Source organism: Gymnoscopelus microlampas (genome assembly GCF_963454915.1).
Source record: "Gymnoscopelus microlampas genome assembly, chromosome: 12".
NCBI lineage: Eukaryota > Metazoa > Chordata > Actinopteri > Myctophiformes > Myctophidae > Gymnoscopelus > Gymnoscopelus microlampas.
The window spans coordinates 33,885,971-33,911,687 of record NC_139949.1 but is presented as its reverse complement, the minus strand read 5'-3'; the positions used below and the strand labels follow the sequence as shown (position 1 = coordinate 33,911,687).

At 40.5% G+C, this 25,717-nt stretch overlaps 1 protein-coding gene across 4 annotated transcripts; it reads left to right on the top strand.

Moving 5' to 3' along the window:
• Positions 1–1,408: 1,408 nt before the first annotated feature.
• On the top strand, positions 1,409–25,458 carry LOC311057989 (arrestin red cell). 4 transcript variants are annotated; one of them, XM_084075225.1, is made up of 16 exons: positions 1,409–1,563; positions 6,962–6,992; positions 7,151–7,211; positions 7,419–7,463; positions 8,639–8,835; positions 9,601–9,660; positions 10,164–10,231; positions 10,588–10,723; positions 11,571–11,655; positions 12,282–12,354; positions 12,822–12,959; positions 13,654–13,737; positions 14,902–14,925; positions 19,380–19,456; positions 20,363–20,417; positions 20,651–25,458. In XM_084075225.1, the coding sequence occupies exons 1-16, from the start codon at positions 1,541–1,543 to the stop codon at positions 20,736–20,738; spliced, it is 1,245 nt and encodes a 414-aa protein (XP_083931351.1). In that variant the 5' UTR covers positions 1,409–1,540; the 3' UTR covers positions 20,739–25,458. The 4 variants fall into 4 exon arrangements, with proteins under 4 accessions (XP_083931351.1, XP_083931350.1, XP_083931353.1 ...); XM_084075224.1 differs by having other exon boundaries at positions 20,648–25,458; XM_084075227.1 differs by lacking the exon at positions 14,902–14,925.
• The last annotated feature ends 259 nt before the right edge of the window (positions 25,459–25,717 follow it).

Sequence of the window (25,717 nt, the reverse complement as noted above, 5' to 3'; positions counted from 1 at the left end):
AAGAGTGTGGTAGTCTGCATGAATAAATATGAGGAGGATGACAATGACGGTGATTAATACCATAGACCAGGGGTCTTCAATGGGGGGGTCCTCAGAGTTAGTGCAAGGGGGGCCGCCAAATCTTTGTGTAATAGGATTTTTTTTTTACATCAACCACTTGAACCCTAGTATCCCTATTCTGTGGAGAACTTTAGCCAAAAATATCAGATCTGTGCGCGTTCTGCGCTTAGACCGGCTATTTTCGGCAAAGAGGTTTGGTGTAGAGGGAAAAAAAGAGCTGACCAAGGTCAATTTTACTTAGTATTGATGGTTTAAGTGGTTAAATGTCTGAAAAGCCACAGATGACAGTGCTGTCAAACAAGTCTATGAAGCTAACTATGGAATCTATTACTTTAAAAAAAATCTGCAACACAATTGTATGCAATATGTGGTGGGGGTTCCTGCTTCATCTCTCAGCTAAGTCCTTGCTTGGCCTGAAAAACGTTGAAGACCCCTGCCATAGACTGTGAAAGAGTGATGATGATGGTGTGGGTGTGACAGATAATGACATGGCACTGAATCCAAAGACAGTACCAAACGTGATTCTGGCATTCAGGTATTATTATTCATAGGTCAAAAATAACCTCATATATTTAAAGAATGTTTGTTTTAGACGTTGTCTTTGGATCACCGATAGTCCAGCACTCGCCAACCTGCAAGTGCGCAGCTCTTGCGCAACGCAAAAGACACTACTGTGTGTGTGTGTGTGTGTGTGTGTGTGTGTGTGTGCAGTGCGCGCCCCAATGTGCACAAGAACAGAGCAGAGTTCCTGTCTTTGCGGAAGCGAAAGAAGGACGAGGCGGTACCACATAAAATTAGCATACTAGCTAGTTTGTGTCAGTGTTGCCTTGTCTGCTTATTATAAGCGAGTCTGGACTTCTTTTTCTGTGATGTTGCTTGTAAATGTGGTGGTTGCGGTTTTTTGGGGCTTGTTTCTAAAGTGTAGTTGCGTATTTGGGCTGGCTTCCAAAGGTTTTCCATTATATTTTTTACCATTGGTTCTCAATTATCATGTCATGGGGACCCCCAAATTAATATGTATTTGTCCCTATAACCCCCATCTGAAAACATGTGCCAGGGAGCCCCGTATCATATTTGTGCTGTTGGAATGTTTAAAAAATCTTGCAAATATTCCACATTTTATTTCTAGATTATTATTTTTTTAATAGCAGTTCTACAAGTAAGTAGCAGATCTGCTATTTCCAGATAGCTGATGTACAGTAAAGTACGGTTTAAGGACGGTGCTCATGTGGCGGCTGGCCTATAATAGTCAAGACTAAAACAGTCGCTTCTTTTGGGCATGTTTTCATAGACCTGCTGCTTGCTTATTTCTCTCACAGAACCTGGCAACACTAGCGTGCGCGCGTGCGTGTGAGCGAACTGCTTGCAGGAAGATCGCGGTGTTGGGAGAAAAAACACAGTTTCTTTTAAAGACGAGATCCTAGTTTGCTATCTAGGCTCATTCGTTGGGATTCCTCCAGCAACACGGCCTGCCGAGGAGATGGGGGACAAGGCGGGCACCAGGTAGGACGGATCCCCCCTCCTTTAGTCCTTTATAGTCCCTGGATTCTATCTGATCTCACGCACTTTGCTAATAATGTTAGCCGAGCTGCTGCTGCCTGGACTAGGGTGATAAATGTAACGTTCTGCGCCCCATCGGATCGGAGCGGGAGAAACTCCAACAACCCCAACCAACATAGCGATCATTATTATTTATATGTTATTATTATTATATCGCAGGGAAAACGCCGCTTGTTTTTGGCTGTTTTGTGCCTCACAACAATGCTTAAATAATAATCATACGCTGCTTTATACAGGCAGCCCTTTAGCACAGCTGGGTGGGGTTAGCTGTAGCTTGCCCTGGGCTAACGTTAGTTAGCTTTATGGGTGATGTTGTGATGATGATTATTTATGATATCTGGTTGATTTGGTGGAAACGTGTCTAATGTAAACTGTTTGATTTGGTGAATGACGAGGTAGATTTTCATACTTGATCACAAGGATGATGCCCCCCCCTACCCCCATGTCTCCAGTTCTGTTTTATAGTGGACATCATCTTATGTAAGGGGAAATGCGCGTTGTTGACATGCCTTGTTTTGTGCTGATCTGTGATTTATTTGTCAGTATTTTACGTTTTCGTTGACAGCACAGCCAGGGCTGCTTTAACATCTAAGCTAAGAACTCCATCGGACTGCTTGCCGTTATCCTGATGATAATGATGGCTCATTAAAGCACGATTTGACAAACTGCACGTTTTTTTTGGTTGATTAAGATGGTTAAATTCAATTTAGAACAGACCTTTCGGCTAGTTGATGTGACACACGGGGGAAACAAGTGTACACAGCATAATGTGAGGAACATGTTAATTTATTATAGCTCATTCCTTCGGGTGTCTCCTTCATACATCACAGTGACGTTGTTATGACGCCCGCTTTAAAGCATCATCATCTCTACCAGAGGGGATCATTTGGATGAGACGCATCATGCAAAATGTAAACAAATATGAAGCCCTTCTTTGCACTGTTTTACTTGCTAACTTGTGCCTTATGCACGTGACTTGTTTTACATGGAATATAGTCCAAGGGCAGGACATGTAAAACTTGTGCCTCAACCGACGCCCCCCTTTCTTTTTCTATGGCAAACGACTCTGTCAAACACATACAGTATGCCAGAATGTCTGAGTGCCATCAAGGGATGTGTTTATGACCTTGGTGCAGAGACACAAACCTTATTTATAGGTCTACTTTGTCATAAATTAGGCTTATGCTTAAAAGGGACAGCGCACAATACACTACAGATATCGAATTGGAATTGCAATAGGCAGCCTATGTCACTAGAGGTTCTACAGGTAGACAATTATGCACTTGTATGTTGTTGTTGTATGCTGCCTTTCATTATGCACTTAATGTTGCACCTACTTTACCTCTTTGCATTGGACTCATACATTCAGTCACTTTAAACCAAGTCTATGAATGCACAGGGATTTGTTTTGGTGACGATGGTGTAAAGACATGCTGACACATTTACAGAACAAGCGCAACAGGGGCACAGTAGGGGTGACCTGATCACAGTGATCAGGATTCTTGTTTATTCTTTGTTTGTTGCTACTAGAGTTACCGTATTTGTATTGGCTGTCTGTTCTTAGGTCTTACACATCTTATTGTATCCATTATGATACTGTCTTCGTTTGCAGACTAGTGGACTGATTAAGGTTGTCCATTATAAATCTCATTACACTTTTGAATAGGCCTTCCAAATATTCAGTGTATATCAGTGTTATACTTAAGTGTACAGTATATCAAGTGTCTCTTTCAGAATTGTGTAACCACTCTAATTAAAACAAATCAAAAGATCAGATTTTGCGATCTGGTAATTTCGACGATCACCGAAAGTAAAAAAAAAAATGGAGTAAAGATAAGCCGATTTATAGCTGTGCCTGATCAATTGGAGCACCCTATAGTAGGGTGCTCCAATTGATTGAAGGGTCAGTGCATGCAAGCCATGCTTTCTCCATGAGATGGTGAATCAACTCACTGATTGATTGATTGAAGTATTTAATGACAAAAATGCATACATGAACAATGAACATACATTACATATCTGTCAAAGGGATAAAACACAAAAAGACTTGAGAGATTATTTACATTGTGGGCCTTTAACCACTGAATACCACTATCTGTTAGAATCAGAATTTCCTGTACTTTATTTGTTAAACACATACATTAAAGATAATGCACTGCAGAGGCTTTAACATACAGATATTTAGAGTTTCACTAACGGGGGAGGAAATAACCTTTTGGTTTGTTCCACCAGCCACAGTAGTATGTTCATACCAAAATACAGCTTCCACTTTAACTGTTTAGCTGTATATTTATATAATAGGATAGGATCAAGATTCAAGGTTTACACATACTGGTACAAGAAGCGAAATGCAAGTATGTGAGGTCCTAAAATACTTAAACGGCATACAATGACAATAATGCAAAACTAAGATAATGAAAATAAGAATTTAAATGAAAAGAAGTCTGCAGCAAGTATCCACATCAGCATAACATAATGGCAAAGAAGAAAAAAAGATTGTAGAAATAATGATTGTTGGCTTGGTCACTCACGAAAGTGGCTAGAGGACGAGTTTACCCACCACAGCCAAACTTTACCTGCAGCATTTGTCTGGTGACTTGTATTCATTTCATACCCTACATTCTGGCAGATATGGTCCAAGGACAGCGGTGCCTTCTTGCATACAGTGCAACGGGGTCAGTACAAGATGTAACGGTAGACAATCATGCAGTATGCTGTAACTGTAGACATATTCTATAGCTGTGCATGTCTGTATATGCTGCTTGTTATGATTAATTTATAGTTTGTTGAGCGCCAGTGAATAGTTTGGTGCGTGCAGAGAGTGTTGAAGAATGTTCTCCTGTTGTTTGCAGCTGAGGATTTTGGGTAGGTGAGTCTGTCACCAGTGACTAGTAAAAAAGTAAAAAGCCATGATTTGGTGTGAATTTCTGTGAAATATTGAGAACATCTACCCAGTTGATAAGAACTCCAGTTGACGTTAATGTTGCTCATAGATAGTAATTGTGCATAAGAATAAGAAGGTTGTTGAGCCTTGTTGTGACTCTGGATCACATGTACCGTATGTGCAGTTTGAAGCTTGAAACCTTTTTGTGTATCTCAGGTTTATCTAATGTGAATTGTGAACCCATTGAGCTGTTTACTTATGTGAATGTGTTTACACAACCTGAAAATACTTTGTCTAGGCACGACTGGACAAGACCATGTTCCCTTGAGCTAGATGATTATCTGAACTGTGGGGTCAGGATGAACTGGATAACGTTGTTGTCCTGTCGTCAATATACACTGTATGAATACATGATAATTGCACATTCTGAATATTACCAATGTAAGGGACTTTACACAGACTGCAAGAAAAGTGTGTGTAAACATTTGCAAATAACCTTTTAGTCCAGAGATGAACCAGAGAAGAGTGGCGTCCTTCATGGTGGATGAAGCAGTGAGAGTTGGACCACAATATCGGGTCAAATGACATGTCACTTTAATATTATCCATATTGTCCCATTATCCCATCTTAAATACCCAATTCAACAGTAGGTCCATGTTTTATGTCTGAAAACAGACCTCTGAATAACTCAGGTTAAAAGGGATGCAGCAGAGAGATAAAGCCTACAGTAAACAAGTTTGGTTGGATATATTTCCTCTACACTCTAAAGTATTGGGATTTGGGAGGAATGAAAATTGAATTTGATATACTGTAGGACTATTGCCCTAACTTAGTAGAAGCAATGAACTCGCTTGCCAATTAACTCTTTTAGTATGCCTTTCCTATACTCCTAGCTTTCTATGAAACTATGATAGATTGAAACAGTTGCGCTGACAGTGCAGTTTTGACCACAACCAAGCAAGTCAAAGATGCTCATGCATGCATGCAAACACAATCACACTGCAACATTTCCCATCACAGTCATGTCTTTGTGACACGGATATCGAACTACCAAACAGCACACTAATGCTAGCCATCCTCTCACATGCCTGCACCCCCCCCCCACACACACACACACACACACACACACACATCTAGCAGTTGCTGTGAGGGAAGTTGGGTGCTTAGTTCTGGTGTGTTTTCAGTGTTTTGACAGTTTTCACCATTAGGGGTGACAGGGTGGCCTTGTAGCCATGGAGAGTGTCCTGCAAATGGAAGGTCAAAGGTTTGTTCCCTGTGTGTACAGTATGTGTGCATGCATGTGTTTGTCTTTTAGGGATTAAACTGAGCACAATTCTGCTCTAGGGACTGCAGCTCTGCACTTTGACCGCACTGGTCAAATGCAAACATTTAGATTTGTGTCTGAAGGACATGCATCATTTGTAAGCTAACAACGTTGGTTGCTGCTCAGTCGGTCGGTAGAGAAATAAGACCACTGTGGTTGTTTGTTCCTGTTGTATATGGTGGTGACAATTGTTACAGGAAGTGACTTCATTGCTCTGCGAGAGTTTCCTCTCTCCACTGACCAAAACGATGTTGAAAACCTACATTCTGTACCACACCGGTTGTTGTTTCAAAGCGATCATTTCAATTATTACCCTCTTTTCTTTCTCTTTTGTTTGGAGGGAGGGGGGGCGGGTGGTTGTCGGTGTCTCAAGGAAAGTATCCCCCAGTGTATGCTGCGTCTGCCTGAGAGGCCTTTGTGAAGTTGCCTGTGATCTTTCAAATGTTTTTCTTTTTCTCTCCTATCCACCGTTTATTGGTTGTGCTGAAGTAGCTCTGTTACTACTTCCTCGCACAACACTGCCATTGCAGACATTACAAGTGGCTGTTGGGCTGCTTTCATTTCCCAACTTAAAATAGTTACACTGCAGACATTTTAACTGCTTGTTAACGTTTTAAAACGCATGCCTTGCTGCTGCGAGTTGTAGATAATATGTGTTTACGACACTTTGCTGTATGACAGCTGGCACAGACTGAGTGCAGTGTGGTAAGATAGGCTATACAAAGGAGGATCATAATATGATCAGGCTTAATATAGCTGATACCAATCAATTAAAATATGCCTTGATCGGCTCGGGACATCCATTTAATCTCTTTTTTAATCTGCAATGACTGTAGTTGCTCTACAGTGGTAGATTGTAGGAAGTGAATTTCCCACTGGATTTGTGCCTGATGACCAATCTCCTCATGTTTCTTAGTACTTCTGGGCTAGAGGGAGGCTCGTCATTGAAACATTTCCCCTTCTCATTAGTAATAAAAGTACTGGACAGGATTTTACATTTATTTAATTGATATATGCCAGGTTCCATGCTAAACAGACCAAAGAAAAGTCACTGACATCAAAATCTATTCACTGACATCATCAATCTGTGTCCCACCCTCCCCCCACCTCCCTGTTCTGTCATACCCTTGCAGAGTCTTCAAGAAATCAAGCCCCAACTGCAAGGTGAGTAGGCATACATAAACATACACACATAAATGTTACAGAACTCGAGGATATTGAAGTGTTCCATACTAGACATTGAAAATTAATGAGACTTTGCGTCTGTAGTCTCTGTACCACAAGAGTCCTAACGCTGCCTTATGGTTGGTCCATGTCTGCAGGTAACGGTGTACCTGGGAAAGAGAGACTTCGTGGATCATTTGGACCAAGTGGATCCAGTAGGTAAGTCAAAAGTGGGACAGTGCTTTCATGTATCTTTTAGAATAGGAAACAACTCCCATGTCCTCAATGAGCCCATTTGTTATGTAGGATTTAAACAAAGGCCAGAATACTGTGTGCATGTAAACACACTGGTAGAGTTGACAGTGTTAAAAAATCTGCCAGGGCATAACGTCACTGTGGTATTTGTTCCTCCCTTTCTCCTGACAGATGGAGTGATCTTGGTGGACCCCGAATATCTAAAGGACAGGAAAGGTAGGGCAACTTCCTTTAGCTGCCACCGCCTTCAGGGGCCACTGGGCAGCATTTAACTTTCAGTGGTTCCTATTGCATTGGATTGCACTGTGTGTTGAGTAGTCTGCTGAAAGTATTGCACATACATTATTATCCTCTTTTAGTTCTTATTGAATAAAGAAAACCTAAAATATGATAAACTTAACACGGGTGTATCAACAAACTGTAAGTGCAAAACGCATATAAACAAATCACTTTTTCCATTGTAGTGGAGCAGAGGGACTATGCGTGTTACGAGCTATTGTTATGAAGGGTGGATTCTCCTTGTTGTGGCTGTCTGCCTGCGCAGTTCTCTTATGTCAGCCTGTTTAACTGTTTATTTCAGCAAAACCTGACCCAACCTGAAACTGCTTTGCATTGGCCTGTTGTTGGCCCTTATTTTCTCTTTCAGTGTTTTATTGTGTTCACACATTCACATGAATGGAAGAAAATGTAGACCCAAAAAGAGAACTCTCTAATACAATAAAACAATATGCATGATATTATATAAAATCATAATTCACATGTTATCTTTATCAGAAGAAAACAGTACTAGTCTTACAGAATAAAATGAATCAGGATCTTGAACCAAATCTAAACTCACCCAAACACCACTGAGTGTGCTATGAGAAACGGTAATGAATATTACAGAAAGCAATTATGTCTTTATGTTATAAACTTGCCAATATTTATGGCGTCTGCTGTGCATTTTATGACTGTTTAAATACTGTATAAAGTCAACACTGTCCTTTGGAATGTCTCTGTAATACTGCCTAGACAGCTGCTGTGTACCATACTGTCCACCTGGTAAATGAGTGAGTTATTAGCTTTCCAAGTGATCGCTGGTTAAAAGTAAACAGGATGTGAGAGCAATCATGAAGTGGACTTTCCTCGTATCAAACTGTGCTACATCTTCGTCCTGTTCCTCTTCGTCATCCTCCCGTTCCTCCTCTACCTCACCCTCTTCCTCCCCTTCCTCCACCAATCTCTTCCCTTGAGCAACTAAAACATCTTCCTCATCCGTCTTCTTCCTCTTATTATTTCTACTGTCCCTCTTCCCAACTACTTTGTCATCTTCCTCCCTCCCTTCTATGTTCCCCCCTTTTCCTCACATTCCTTTTCTTCATTCTCTTCTTCCTCGCTCCCCCTCATCATAGTCTTCGTCACCCTGACATGTGCATTCCGCTATGGCCGCGAGGACCTCGATGTTCTGGGCCTGTCGTTCCGGAAGGACCTGTACATCTCCACTTTCCAAGCGTTTCCGCCCGTCCCCGAAGAGCGCAAACCCAACAGCCGCCTACAGGAGAGGCTTCTCAAGAAACTTGGCCAACACGCACACCCCTTCTACTTCACTGTGAGTGCACACACACACACACACACACACACACACACACACACACACACTCCTCTGAAACTGTTGGTCTGTGTTGATCTTATAATTGTGATCTGGTTTGTTATATTCTGGTTTGAGGAAATGCAGAAAGCCGATACACTCCTGTGAGACAGGCTTATAACACCCTGAAAAGTCTTGATGATGAAGACCCAGCTGAATCGGTCAGCAAAAAAAAATCACACCCTGTGTGAAGAGAGTGGTGCCTTTGATGAGCCCCGTATTGTCATCACCCGTGTTGTCATCAATGTTTGTTTATTGAACAGACATGCATACATACATACGGACACACGGACAAAGTCAGATATAGGAGTGGTTGGCACCACTCAAAAAATAACAGAAATGAACAGGGAGCAAATTGACACCATGTCTCAGTTGTTACTTGGCAAATCTGCCATCGAATAGTAATGTCTTTCAACTCTGCTCTGGGATCATCTGTACGTGTCCCCTGTCTGCCACTTGGGGGCAAATGTAAGCAAATGCCAGCACCCACACAAACAAGATGGCATGATATTTATAAAAAAATGACTAAACCCCCAGGTTTCAGTGCCGCCCTGTATTGTTGTCATTTAACAAATGAACAGTTGAATTGGCTCTCTGGAGTTTTTGACTGCAGAGTCGATTTCAGCCCAAATAAGTTGGAAGCGTGGGCGGAATAATTATCTCACTGGCCAAACATTTTTCTTTACAGTATTTTCTAAATGCATTTGTTATTTTTACCCTCCTTAGATTCCTCAGAACCTTCCCTGCTCAGTCACTTTACAGCCTGGCCCAGAGGACACTGGAAAGGTAAGAAGACACAAATGGATATACTGCATGTTATAATATAATAAGTGCTACATAAATTGATGTGTGAAATGATGTGTCTATGGTGACGAATACAAAGAAAGTTTGCATAAATCCTCTGGAATGGAAAGTTGGCAACATACAAGTTGTATACATGAGCACACACACACACACACACACACACACACACACACACACACACACACACACACACACACACACACATTATTACAATGTGTGTCGATCGTTCGTTCTATCGATAGATCTATTGATCGACCGGTCAATTGTTCAAAATTTTCCAAAATTATGACCCAAATGATAAATGTAGTCTCTGGTCAGTCATGGAAAGATGTCATGTGGGGACCCTCCAGCAGTAGGCCTGTGACCCATTTTGGGTGCTGACCCAGCATTTTCAGTTTCCAGGCCATTGTAATGCAAATGTCCCCTCATATCTTGTTTTTCCCCTTTCCTTCCTCTCTTTGCACTTTCTGCTCTGTCCTTTTTAGGCCTGTGGTGTTGATTTTGAGATCCGAGCTTTCTGTGCCAAGTCAATAGAAGAGAAGATTCACAAACGGTAACAGCACAACTTTACCCGTGTCTGGGTTCCAACACATGTCTATAAAGCATTGGTTCTCAAAGTGGGGTCCTTGAGGGGGTTCTAGGGGAAAATTGGTTGAAAAAAATTGAAAAGTTCAATCATTTCGAAAAGATTTACAGCATATTTTCAGATGGGGTCCTTGACATGAAAACATTTGAGAACCACTGATATAAAGTAGCAAAACAATTAGTTGGACCTTTTCCAGGACTGCAGTATGTAGCCCCTGCAAGATGCTAAACTAGTCTGCAGCATTTAGGTCATTATGTGTGCATTGATAATGGTTGATATCAATGTAATTGTGTGTGTGTGTGTGTGTGTGTGTGTGTGTGCAGGAACTCTGTGCGTCTGGTCATACGTAAGGTCCAGTATGCTCCAGAGAAGCCAGGTCCTCAGCCCATGGTGGAGACTACCCGCAGCTTCCTCATGTCGGATAGATCCCTTCACCTAGAGGCCTCACTGGACAAGGAGGTACACGCACGATTGCATTCACGCACGCACTTCCTAAGGTTTGTCGTCTTTTACAGAGGGAATTACGTTACAGCACAGAGCTCTGTGAAAACAATGCCAGCGTGGATGATCTTTAAGGATCAGAGACCTCTTGTTGTAATTGGAAATATTATGGGTTTTTCTCAGATGTCAAAGGTGAAACCTCAAATAGGCCTACTGCCTACTTTTAGCCAACATGGGCAACCTGCATTCAGTGTTGATGATGGCCTGAAGAAACTTCCACTCTCAGTGTCACTTTATTTCACCATGTCACTTTTTGCACTTTTGTAAGTAAAGAGCCTCAGTTTTCATCTTTCAGTGTGCGAGCCCCTTTTTGTATAAAGGTGTAACCTTAAAATGGCGTATCGGGACCAGAGGGAGTGCGGTGGCCGGTGTGAAATCTGCAGTTCTAGACAACCACGATCCAACCGATATGCCCATTTAGTTTTCGAATCTTTCTTTCTTTTTTGTTTTGTAGAAGGGGCATCACAGAACCCCCAAAATGACTGAAAATTTAGAAAAATAAATTTAAAAAACATTTTATGTTATAGGCCCTGCCCGAAGAAGGTCTATGACCGAAAGCTTTCTATCTATATATAAAAATAATATTTTGCACAGTTTTGAGTGTGCGGAGGCTTCCTTTTAATTGTTCATCTGGCTTCATTTTGACTCCAGCACCTCACCCAAGTTTACTGGCAGATGAGTGGTGTTTTTTTCTCACTATTATGTTATAGGCCCTTTAAAATGTCATGATCTTTTGTAAAACAATGTTGTACTCTACTTTTAATAATAAAAGCATGTCATAATCTGAAGTATTTCTCTTTTGCAGCTGTATTACCATGGAGAGCCTATCAGTGTGAACGTACATGTCACCAACAACTCCACTAAGACTGTCAAGAGAGTCAAAATCTCTGGTAAATGTTTGTGATGACGCCAGTCCCAACCTGTGTTGAGTCTCTGTCTGTTTTTTCTTTCTGTCTTGTCTCCCTGAATGGGTCTCCTTTCTTTCTCTATTGCATTCCTTTCTTTCTCTTTCCCCATGTCAGGCACTCATTTGTTTCTGATTTTCTTTTATTAGCTGTGACCAAGCAGCCAGTATAAGCCACTCTTAACGGTTGGTCGGTCTGTCAGTCATTGTTTTTGTCAGTTAAAAAATGTCAAGCGCAGCCACAATACAGAACTATTAATGAATATCTCTGTGTCCCGATTGGCTGAGAGGGTATGCATCATGTAACAGTTTAATATGGATCTAATTGTATTAGTGTCTTGTAACAATTTAACATGGACCTTAAATGTATTGCAAGATATGGTGGACTTTGTAACTCCGACCAATTATTTGTAATTAACATTAAGGTTTTTAAACATGTTGTACAGTCTGTTCGTACATCCTAACTCACTTATGCAACCTTTAGTCAAACCTGGAACCGGTCACAGCTTAACACAAATTATTTGCCTATGTAAAAGCATGGGTGTGCACTGCTGGTCTAAATGAGTAATGACCTCCTCTTCTCTCTCTTCCCTTCCCTCTCTCTCTCTGTAGTCCGTCAGTATGCAGATATCTGCCTGTTCAGTACTGCCCAGTATAAGTGTCCAGTGGCTCAGCTGGAAGCAGAGTAAGTCATTCTCACAGTCATGTACTAGGTTTATTATACAGCCTAGTGGTTTTTATAGACCAATTGACCGCTGGCATTGCTCTTTATGTAGAGAATAGAATATTTATCAAGCCAAGCCAACTGTTAACGCATTGTGGTATGATGATGTCCCTGAAGCTGATCCACTCCCCTCTCTGAACAGTGTTAAGATTATTTCTGTTTCAAACCAATCACTTTCAAATAGACACAAGTTAAAAACACTTTCACTCATCTTGGAGCATTCATTTTTTTTTGTTTTGTTTTATTTTGCATTTTCCGAAATGCAAATTCCACCCGTTTCACTATCGGATGTCAGGAGGTGCTTCTGAGCTCAGAACATTAAGGAGTTTCATGCTTCAGCTTGATGCCTCAAAGACTGATTTACAGCAGAACTCACTGACTGTGAACCACTGTTCTTACTGTAAGTCCTTACGGTGTTGTCCTTCCAGTGACCAGGTGTCGTCCAGCTCGACGTTCTGTAAGGTCTACACGCTGACCCCAACGTTGGACAAGAACCGGGAGAAGAGAGGCCTGGCCCTGGATGGCAAACTCAAACATGAGGACACCAACTTGGCCTCCTCTACAATGTAAGATATACATGGTAAAAAAACCTTGGTAAATTGTTACCAAGGTTTCTTGGTACAGTAAGCAAAACACATGAAATAACATGTATTTTATTAATAACTTTTGTAATCAACGGTTCATAGATGTTGTTAAATAATAAAAACGAATGAAAATACTAGCATGCTGTGCCTCACAATTAAACATTGGAACTTGTAACTCTGGGTCTCGTTGTTGATCACAAACAGTAATCAAAAGGCTCACACACACACACACACCTCACACTGACAGCTATATTATTGATTACATTAATAGATGAGTTGACATATAATGACACAAACACACAAAATGGACATGTATGAAATGCTAATACTGTACATGTGCACAAAAACACTTAAATGTGAATTAATTAATCATGGTAGTCAACTTTCTTTATCGGTCTCTCTCACACACACCAATGCCCGTGTCCAGGTATACAGTCAAAATTGACATGTTCCTTACCTTTTACGTCAGCTTGGAAAACATAGTCAGTGTGCACACATCCATAAAGCCAGACGGCGCTTCTCTCCTTTTATTGTACATGTCGCCACCGGTACAGCAGCAACACATTTGACGCTTGGTAAACAGCGGGATTTGGTAAAACATTCTTATCTATCTAAACTATAACTACCAGTTATGCTTGACCGACTCCATCTCTCTGTGTGTGTGTGTCCATCCCAGTGTGAAGGATGTCACCAATAAGGAGGTTCTTGGAATCCTGGTGTCCTACAGGGTCAAAGTCAAGCTGGTTGTCTCGCGTGGAGGGTAAGACAGACAGACAGACAGACTGACTGACTGATAGACAAACATACATACTCACTCTCTCACACAGACACACACACACACACACACACACACACACACACACTAACAGTGGTGACACACAAAGAAATAATTTTGATCTCCAATATTTCTCGTGTAATAGGAAAACATTTTCAGAACAAACTCTGCTGTGCAGTGTTGAAAGGTGGCAGCAATTTAGATTTTCTTTCATCCATGGTCTGTAGAAATTCCCCTGTACTAGTGTACCATATCAATCTGGTTCATCTAGTTCCATTAAAAACAACAATGAAGTTACACACTATATTATACATATATTACTATATTATACACTATAGTAGCAACATAATAAAACATGTCAGATCTTACAGTGTGTATGTAGCATTTCGCCTTGCAGTAAGCTGTGTGCATGTATGTATGTATTTTTCAATATATTAGCAGCATTTATACTCATTGCACTCCCTTGTGCTGTTCTTCAAATATTTTCTATTTTACCAAAAAGCAATACAATTGACTGAAGATGTATCGCTCTACACATAGTTAGCCTTTATTAATTGACCTACTATTTGGACATGCTTAACTGTTATGAATGTATACTGTGTTTTATGTGACAAACACTAAAAGACACAAGTGTATACTTGTAATGTGATTCATCATTTGTGAGAAATGATTTGCTGAAGGCAACAGGAATGGTTGTTTTATTCACTTCCCAGGAAGTGAATGCAACAAGCAATGGCGCCAGTTGACTCTTTGTCCCCCATCTCTCCAATAGCGTAAACTCAGTCATAACATTTCCTATTGGCCCAAAATCTCACCTCCACCCCTGTTTGCCGTCCACACTTTGCTGGCGTGCCATTGTTTCACTTGCTTATGCCCTTCTTGGTTTATGGTTGCCATGTTATCTTATCCCCCCCCCCCCCCTTTGGCCTGCATTTTCCATGCTCTGGTATACTGTAGTTCCCCATTTTACCTTGCATTCGTCTCTGTTCAGTTGCCCTCCCCCCTCCATTTTGGGCTGTGATTGTTATTTGTTTCTCCTCTGCATTTCAACTTCCCTCTCCTGTGGCTTCTTCTGTGTCTCTCTTGTCCCCTTGTCCGTCCCTCCATGCGTGCATCTGCCCTCCCCTCTCCCTCCCTGGGTGGCATCAGCCTGCTGAGTGGCGTGTTGGAGAGGTAAATCTGACTGGCCAGCCACCACCTCTCTGTGCAGTGTGCATGTGTCTGGTCTAAATCAGTAGTTCCTAATTTTGTTTCCTCTGGGCATCTTTAAATCACCTAAAAGTGATTTAGTTTATTTGAACCTTGGATGTGGTGTGTTCACTTCAAAACCCCAAATAAAGAAGCTAGTTCTCATTTTTCACATTGACAACAAACTAAGGTTCTACATCTGTGTTATAAGATTGGAAATTGCAGCTGACATTTTATTGTGATGTATATAGTATAGGCCCAGACACAAGTTTAGGAACTACTGGTTTAGTGCTTTGGTATTGGTGGAAATCTTTCAATACCAGGTCTGACGCTTCAAATTCAATTACAGTTGAAAAATGATAGTTTTGAAAACACTGTGTTGAATTACTTTATATCATGCAATAAGAGAGCATTAATTTGAATGAACCAATATGAGACTACACTCATTTGCCTTTATTTTTTACCTTCAAGTCAGTATCAATATGAGAAATTGGGCCTCATTCACTAAGCTCGGGTCCGCACATATTGTAATTTGTACTTATGCGCATTTCCGCGCAACTTTCCACGTTCAGAGTCTGCCTTTAGCCAAGTAGCTTGTGACTCACTGCTTTCAGATAAAGCTAAAACCCTACATCTTTAGTGGCACATCAGCAGGGAAGAGCACAACATGAGTTTTGAGTGCAGTTCGTCCATTACATTAGCGCCTCGCGTAGCCAGACTATATCACTGCGTGGATATGAGTCTGGTGCCTCTATGAGGAAGTATTTTTTTCCAAGGGGGTGGGATCAAAACAATGGCTCTGGACGCAATTGGTTAGACCTACAACCAACTACCAATCACAGTCTCCCATATTTGAATACTGGGCCCTGATTGGTCACCCCAGACTTCTGGAGCAGGAAATGAATTCACAATGGAGCGGTGCCAGACCCAAATCGCAGAGAGCATTTTTGTTTTGCACTGGCAGATTTGTCTGGTCCCAGGCTACCATTACATGCCATCTCCCTCAATTTGTAACTACCTATTATTGAGTTTTGAGTGGACTCCAATCACCCAATAGCGTCCCAGGCTGAATGTCATGATGTGCTAACGCTCAACTAATGGTTCATGAAACGCATCATGAGCACGTTCTCTCTCTTTCTCTTCTCTCTCTCTATGTGTGTCTACAGCCCTCCTTCTGTCTGTCTACAGCCCCCCTCCTAAGACGAAAGTAGACAGAAATAGTCCAATCTTGTAATGAGCGTAGTGAGGAGTCAAGGACCAATTATACTGAAAATCAGTGAAGTGGTCCTTTAACACGCCCTCTCCATTGATTTGTAGCTATTTCTGAGTTGTGGGTGGATTTTGACCATCACATCAAATACATAATTTTCCATGTACATCCATTAGCTTTTACACAGTCATGTTTCATTCAATCACTCAAGAGCATCTCGGGCTGAATGTCATGATGCTGTGATCCTCAACAGATTGCTCATGAAACGCATCATAAGAGCCTGTGCCCTTATCAACCATGTACTCAAATATAAACAAAAACCAAGAAGCAGTATGTCACCAAAATGGACATATGTCTATTACCATCCTATAAGACCTATAGCACATAACAATGGACATCATGTTGTACTATAGCGCACAATGGCCCCTTAATTATTAACCATCAATGAGTTTTGGTTAATGAAAAACATAGTCACCCTGTACAACTAACCATCCAATATTATAATTTTTTGGGAATATGGAATGTGTTCCAGGGCCACAAGAAAACTCCCCACAGGCCGAATTTGACCCGTGGGCCGCCAGTTGAATATCGCTGTTTAAGTTGATCCACAGCGCGATCGAGGGACTCGCTTCCAGACAGAACCGATGTTCCGAAGTTGTCAAGTTGGTACGACTTGGCGCGTTGTAAGCTTGCAGATCATTTTTTTCCCCCATGTTGGTTATTTCCGGTTGCCTTTTATGGTATTAAATGGGGCGTTGAACAATGTAAATGATCTACACAGGAGCATGCTCGTGACTTAGGAAAAAAAATGAGATCTGTGATCTGCACAAATCACGGCTCTGCACCCCCTTTCATGTATGCACTTCAGAATTGACTTATGCAATATACACAATTTACGACCAGGTTATACACAAAATGTACGACCAGGTTAGTGAATGAAGCCCGTTGTCTACTTTGTATGAACTCTTAGTTAGTCGCCAAGTTCTTACGTCATGCAGGGCTTGAAATGAGAGCTAACCACCATCCATATATTGGTAAAAGTTTGTCTATGGCTGGGACATCACTTACTATCCACTGAGAAGTTTTCTCTTTATGAGTGATCAAAAGACGGTAGTCCAAAGCAGACCAGCAGAATGGGGGTCCAAGCCTATACCAGGCGGCAAGGCTCCATCGTTGGAAATGAAGCCAGTGCAGTAATGAAAACAGTGCAGTTCTCATTAATGGCCTAGAGGGTGGTGCAAATTTCCCTCCCGCAGTTGCAGAAAACATTTTATCCTGTCAAAGCCAATGAAGTATGACTCGACTTTACACTTGGTTTTATTACCCTAGTAAACCTTTTCATAGAGATTGTTTTCAATAGCTAGTTTCAAGTCTTCTTTCACACAGCATGACATGCATTTTTGAAAATTATGCTCCCTTGATTAAAATTAATTATGAAGATGGGTATGCTTCTTCTACTGATTCTGCTGAGTGAAGTAAACGAAAAGTAATTTTCTATAAAAATGTAATCTAATCAGGAGAGGGAATTTCACGAAGATCATTATCAGCTGTGTTCCAGTTCCAATTTTGTCTGCTCATGTATTTGTTTCATGACTTCCAATTTCACTTATCTCCACCAGGCCAGAACGGACGGGTGTGTGTGTGTGTGTGTGTGTGTGTGTGTCATGAACGCAACATCCAATCGAACCCATATTGGAATCGCATGTTGAGGGGCCAAAACTGCTTTCACTTCTGCCCGTAAGGGCATGACAAATGCCAACAGTTGCACCGTCTGTCATACAAACCATTCTGTGTTTAGGTTAACACTCATGCACTAGCTACTATTGGCAACTTGTGATGTTTGTTTGTATGGTCACAAACCTTACGAACACACAAGGTTTCTCATAGTAAAAAATCCATCTGTGGAAATATAGAAATAGACAGTTGTTATACTGTACTTCCAGAGTTACTGAGGATTTTGCTGTGCAGCGTTTGCAGAGCTTCTTTCCAAGCTGCTGATGGTGTGGGTGGTGTGCGGATTGGACGGAACCAAAGGGGAAGCATAACTGCTTGTCGTGTGACATGACCTCAATATGGATAGACGACATTTTAACAATTTAAAATGAATCCTTAGGTGACCGGAGTCCCCTACTGGTCCATACTAGGCTCCCTCCTTTTTCCCTCTACACTAATGTCTTTGCCGAAAATGGACTTTCAAGCTCAGAACGTGATGGCTTCTAGATCTGCTATTTTCACCAAATGTTTGCCTCAGAATAGCGATGCTAGGGCTCATATGATTAAAGCATGTTTATTATAATTTGGAGCATGATCAGAGGTTTTAAACATCAAAGACTTCCCATCGTGTTTTATGAGCTCCTACTGGGAGAAATCAGTGGTGGGTGGATCACAATATTTCAGTACAGTAATTGTCCTAAGAATTGGACTTGTAACACATGAAGAAAGTCAATTAGTGTACTATTTAGTTCAGCATCCCTGGTCAGACTCTTAAAATGGTGAATATGGCTATATCTTAACCTTGAGATGGTCACCTAGTGGAGACTGTGGACCCCCACGGCTGGCTGACTGCTACTGGACTCCTTTCGGTGTGTGCGTGTGTGTGCAAGTGAAAATGCCTTACCAAAAGTGTTGTTTCGTTACCACTTAAGCCCTATTTAAAAAAAATAAAAAAAATAGCTGATCTACAAGCTCTTGCAAGATTTTAGCAAGTTCTTGAAATATTTTCTTTCTTATAATGACATGACCAAAATAAGGACTCCAGGGTCAAGGTGGTCAACCCAACAGAACCCAAGGAACTGAAAGAGCTGTAGAGGACTACATTGCATGCAGAATTTGTGTAGCTTTAGGTAGTACAGTATTGTTTTTTATAACAAACATAAATTATGAGTCTCGGTAGTGAGTTACGTTTTAAGTGAGTTTAATTTCGGTTCAGGGCTGGAATACTTTTAATTTCCTTAGACTCATTCATACTGTTCATCAGTGGTGTATTGCATAGCTGAACTTTAGCCTTAGTAACCTGACCAGCGGACTAAGATCTAAGATGGATAAAGAGAGGGAGAGGCCTTTATTGATCCTGAGGGAAATTCAGGTGTCATAGCAGCACCACAGTAGGCATGGAAAATAAACACTGGATTTTCCATAACAGGCAAGGAGGGGCACTATTTGTTATTTTTTCATTATTATTTTTTGTCTCAATCCTTTCACATTGTGTGTGTCTCCTTCTTTCCCTCAGAGATGTGTCGGTGGAGCTTCCCTTCGTCTTAATGCACCCCAAACCCGTGGAACAACCTGTATCTCGTCCACAGTCAGGTACACACTTTGAGGACCCTCACTCTGGGTTTTGTCTTTACATGACATTTCCATATCTTGAGTTTAACGCATAACCCTTAGCCCAGACTATGCCACACCTCTAAGTCAGTTAGGACCGCACCGGTGGTCTGGCATGTTTAGCCCATTGACAACGATTCCAGTATACTTTCAATACTATCAACCATTTTCCTAAGCATGACTTGGTTTCTTTGCATTTCAAGGAAGTCATTGAATTCAGTTAATTTCAGAACGGTATGAAACTTGCAGAGATTTGAAAGTTGATTGTGAGAGATAATCCAATCCAATACGCTAAACATGATTGTATGGCTTTTTTAAGGGTCTAAATTATGTTATTGTTATGCATTTTAAAGCGTGGATTGATTTAAGAATTCTTGTCAAAAATAGCCTCTGGAGAAAAGATAGATAATTGTTGAAATAAATTTGAACATCCATGACTTATTAACCACAAAGTTACTTTTGGCCAACAGTAACTCCATTATTCAGATTTGTTTGGTAATGTTTTAATAACTTTGGACAAAATGTAGACAACAATACATTGCTGAAACTGGGAATAGACAATAGCATGTATTGATGCCGGTATGGTTCTTTTTAAGTGCCCTGAACATTAATTACTTCTATCAAAATGAGGAATGATCAAAGTATCCTCACTCTGAAATGTCATCTTTTTGTTCTGACCCGATCTCAAACTGGTCCTGATGATTGTAACACACGTACATCAACCAGCAAACCCCCTGATCTATAGGCCTCTTTTTCAGTCTCTGGCCATAGCTTTCCTTGCCCCTTCCTTATCATGCAAGGAGTTGCCATGGAGACACAGGGAGCAGTTTCCATGGAAACGACGATCTGACATGCCATTTTGTGTGTGTGTGTGTGTGTGTGTTACAGCCGTGCCAGAGTTGGACCCTCCAATTGACACCAACCTGATAGAATTTGACACAAAGTAAGTATTCAGCCTTCCGTTTCAAACACACATTCTATAGCTGTTTGGTGGTCAAACTATCCAGAAGCAGTTGGATGTAAGATCGCCGCATTAGATAGGTAGACTGCTTTGTTTTTGGTATATATCATATATTTAAAATTTCACCCCCCCCCCCCCCCCCCCCCCCCCCCCTCCTCCTCTCCGTGTTGCCATGACCAACTACCCTCCCCCTCCTCTTGCCCACCCTACAGCAGCATCTCCCAGGATGACGACTTTGTTTTCGAGGACTTCGCCCGCCTGCGACTCAAAGGAGCAGTGGATGACAAAGACGAGGACTGCTAGGAGCTCTCAAACTATTAACACGTTTGCAAGCTATTACACTCACACACACACATACACAATCGCATATACACAATCGCGCTCACGCACAGACACTCACATGGAAGATGTACTCGTACACACACACACACACACACACACACACACACACACACACACACACACACACACACACACACACACACAAACACACATTCCCCAGTGGAGGGGAGAAAGGCATGCATACAGTGGCCTGTGAAGGCGTTGGTGGTTTGCTGGAGTAATTTCTGATAGTGAAGTGTTCTTCTCTTGCTTCAGCCATTCGTCGTCTTCTCTTAACTTGTCTCATCCTCTCTCTTTTTCTTTCTCTTGCACTCTCTCTATTACTCTCACTGTGTGCGTGTGTGTAAGCTCATCTTTGTCTTTCTCTGTCTGTCTGTCTGTCTGTCTGTTGGGTTATTGCTTAAGCTGCAGCAATGCTGGAGGATTTTCTTTCTTTTTATGGGCAGTCCACTCCTGTTTGTATTTGTGTCATTATTGAGATCTTAGGAAGGCTGTCAGGGAGACGGAGTAGGGCAAAACAAGAGAAAACGTTAGTGGGATTGTATTTGTTAAAGGTTTTCCAGAAGTGGGGCCCTGTCCTTGCCTGAGCACAGAATTTGGTGTCACTTCTGTTTAGCACCAAAATGAAACGTCTAGGCTGATACCAATATCATTAGTATTTAAAAAAAATACAAGAAAAAACAATTTCCTCCTTTTTTTCCCCCCCCCTTTTTTCCCCCACGGTAGCATTTTAATTAGTCCAAATTACTATAAGTCTAATTTAGGTAAAAGTTTTGCAGCCCATTTCAACATTTTGTGAATGGTTAACTTGACCTAATAGTTTGAAATGCTGACAGTATAACATTTGCTGTCAACACTGCATTGTGCAATATGTTGATAGTCACAAGACCTGAAAATAATTAAGCAATATCACATTCAATGTATATCTAAATATATGTCTTATACTATGCATCAGCAAGACTGTGATTTGAAGGTAAAGACAGACTTGCTGATATGCAACATAACATAATATGACCCCGAGTGTAATATTGCTCTTATACAACAGTTATGCTATAAACTACTTATCAGGTAATGGGGGCAACGGTTTGTTTGTTTATTTGGCTCCACCAAAAAATATAGTTCTTTCTCTATCAACAAAATGCCAGTCATTCCCAACTGAGTGGGTAGAATAACAGGATATTGTTAGCTAACTTGTTAGAATGGAAAAGCAGAGTGATGTATTGCATACTGGCAAAAAGTTGCTGTTGAATTGGAACTTTTTATTAGGCCATGCCACCTTTTTTAATGTGGAAATTTCATAGGCCACCATAGACCAAGCAGAATGTATAATATTTTGAATATGTGATGCCGCTTGCTAAGTTTGTCACACTAACTTTGTCTACAGAACATTTCAGGCCTTGAGACTATCAAACATATTACACAATACAGCTTTAACTACAGCCTTCATGTCTGTTTTTTGGTGCGCCTTTTGATTTATTGAATACAAATATAATTGTATCTGATGTTGGCAGTGGCAGGGAATTCAGGTGAGAGGCTGTGGGATTTTTTTAAATGCCTGCACTATCGGTGAGAATCTTTTACTTTCTTGCGCTTTTGGATATTGGCTGAAAGTGCCAGTTTCGGCTGATATAGATAGGCCCTCAAAATTTCAGTGCATCCCTGCTGCTTTTCTTCAATTTGTTTGCGGGTAGAACATTCAGGTATGGCCAGGGTTCCTGTGGAAGTCTGGAAAGTACTAGAAATTTTTATTTTTATGGAAATGGGAAATGTGTAGGGAAAACAATGTCTTGATTTGAAAGCTGAAGTAAAGGCGCCATTCGTCAAGATCACTGGATCTTTTAAGTTCCTTCCAATCAGGCTGTATTTTTGAAATTCAAACATTTCTTTCAATTATTTATCACTGTCTTGTTAAAGTATATATTTGAAATGTCACAATGCTATATAAAAATATAAAGTTGTATAAGTATCGATTACTATCTCCAAGAAATGCATAACATCATGCCTGCAATGAAGAAGGAACACACACACATACACACTCACAAAACGGTAGTCTTTTGCTAATGACATTTTATGGGCTTTCACCAGCATCACCATGCTCTGAACTTGTACCCCTCATCCATTCTGTACATAATATGTCATGTTTTGTGATCAGAAGGACTGGGTATTAGAAACAATAACACATACTGTACATTGCTGATTTCTATTCTTTTTTTTGTTTTTCTCTATTCTTTTGAAAGACTCTTCAAAATATTGGACACTGAATAAATTCTTTCATGTTATATTTGTTACATGAAATGACTTGCTCTCTTGTAAAATATAGTTATGTTCATTGTTCCTCATAGAAGGGTTATCAAAACATTTAAATATACCCAGACCTTGTGATCAGAGTACATATTTCTAATACATTTTTTATTAATTTGGGCCAACATAAACTACAGGAAGACGCTTTGATCACCTCTCATATTTGAAATGTGCTTACTTCACAAGTGTTTTGTGGTTTCCTGCTCCTGTGATCTGCTGTAAATCCTACTGTGTTTTTAGGACTGCAGATTGCAGGCTCGCGCCTGTATACATTTGTGAATATTTGGTATATTTCACCTCATCACAAGAATCTTGCTAGAATGAGTGAGTGTTTTTTTAAATTGAGATTCACAATCTATCAGTCCCCGCTCCATCATGTCATTGTTTCCTCTCCTTCCAGTTCCTACCTTCTCCTCTCCTTCGGAGCTTTGTCCATTGAGGCATTTTCCTGAGTATGTTTTGAATAGTTTTCAGTAGGGCGGCGGGCGCCCACAGTTGAAATATTCTCAACTCTGGGCGTTTGGGAGCGTTTTTAGTAGAGCGCCTTGCGTTTTCAGCGGGGAAAAACCCACTTGATGGACATACAGCTTTACACAAGTAACAGTGATGGAGAATAGGGTAGGATTTCCAAGTTTTTGTTAGATTCATTCCTCATCTTGTTTAGTTGACTCTCTTGCAAATCTAGAATCCTCATTGTACTTTTAAATTAGAGATCATATGCCAAGTCAAGTCACACGACTCATTTCCGGGTCAGGAATTTTTTGACTTTTGAGACTTGCTTGACACATGGAGAAATTACTTGAGACTTGACTTTGACTTGAATTCTAGTGACTGCTTTTCTACTTGGACCCTGCTACTGGCAACAACAACTTGTGACTCGAGCAAGGTTGACTTGGTCCCACCTCAGGTTTAAACGATTACAGTCTAACCAAGCAGCTTGTTGTAGGAAAATAACAGTATCGATTTTTCTTTTGGGTATCATCTCTATTATACGTTGCCTCACATCCATCTATAATATAGATGGATGAACTATATAGATTCTATATAGTTCATCCATGCATTATATAGATTCTATATAGTTCATCCATGCATACAGTAGGCCTACAGTAGAGTAGACCATGACCATTCATAATGCTCTTAATTACACATTAAAGCAGGTAATTGGTAATGACATTTTTAAGGTATGCATGAAAGCCACTATTGCGCCCTTTCATGGGAACCAAATTACGGAAACCAATTTATAGACCAATGAACATAATAAACGATGCAGAGATGCACAAAAGTGATCAACATTGATATTTTCCATTTAATGCACCACTTTTTTTTACCCGGGCAGGTCTTACCCTCTCCTCTTGGACGTTAGCTATTCTGATTCTAAGCAAGGATTCTTTATTCGTCACCATTCAGTCACTCACATTAATTCCATTCACTCAGCTCATTGTCAAAGACTCAAGTAAATGAGTCATTGTAAGAGCATGGGTCTTAGTTTTGCTTGCTTAAAAAATATATATAATTTTCGGCATTATGTGAGAATAGTTTGGGACCATACAGATTTTGTGCTACTTAACAAGTTAATTGCTACCATCTCTGACATGAGGTGTCTGACATGAGGTGTGTAACGTGTTGTCGTCCCCAACTGCACTGACAAAATGACATGGCCTAATAAACTATATTCTGCTGTTGACAGAAGAAAGCTTGCAAAATCTGCAGCAAAAATAAACTTCCTGGAGTTGGGCTATGATTGCTTATTTTTCCATTTACAGCCATGTATTTTCGAAATAATACGATAATTTTGTAATAGGTTTCAGAGACAGTCATGAAACTCATTCCGCACATCAATGAAAATGTTACTTTTAAATTTGTGTAAGAGAAACGACAAATTTGCCGTGACTTGCATGGTTATTCTGCGACAGCAGTTGTTCATTTACACTTTTTCACTCAACCCTTAAGGGAACAATGGATCCAATATGGAGCATGTTTTGTTTTCTCTTTTTTCCTCCTCCTTGAAGCGGTGCTGTGAATTGTACGAGCTGTGATTCTGTTAATTTTTTTTGTGCATTTGTGGGGTACTTTGTAAAGCAGCTCTGCTAAGTGTGAAAATATTTTAAAAAGTGCCACCCCCTGAGCTGTGCGATGATTGCCATAATGTCTATAATACAGGAAATTATTTCTGTTGGTGGAACGTATGACAGAAAAAACAATTATTATTATAACAGTTATGATTACTATTATGACTATTATTACTTTTAGTGTATCATCATTGTGACCATGATTATTCTCATAATCATTGAAGAAAGTGTATTGTTTTGCCATTTATTTTTTATTTCCAAGATTTTTATTTTAATTTTCTTCTTTTTTTATTAAAGGTGAAATGAACTAACCATAATATTGTGTTTTGTTTCTTGTTAGATACTTCATCATACAACTAGTGAAAATACAACTAGTGAAAACAGCCAATCTAAAAGCTCACAACACATTACACCACTGCATGTTGTGAGCTATATCTGATATATTCGCTATTACTGACAATGTTATTGAGATAATGAATGATGCTAGACAGAAATGTATCAGCAGAATTACAGGGGAAAAAGTGGTCCTTTATGTGAAGTACTGACAATGCAATGAAACTAGAATCATGA

Coding starts and splice junctions, on each gene's coding strand:
- LOC311057989 (XM_084075224.1), top strand. CDS start 1,541: ATGGGGGACAAGGCGGGCACCAG. Junction 8,836..9,600: donor CACACCCCTTCTACTTCACT/GTGAGTGCACAC, acceptor TACCCTCCTTAG/ATTCCTCAGAACCTTCCCTG. Junction 12,355..12,821: donor GTGGCTCAGCTGGAAGCAGA/GTAAGTCATTCT, acceptor TTGTCCTTCCAG/TGACCAGGTGTCGTCCAGCT.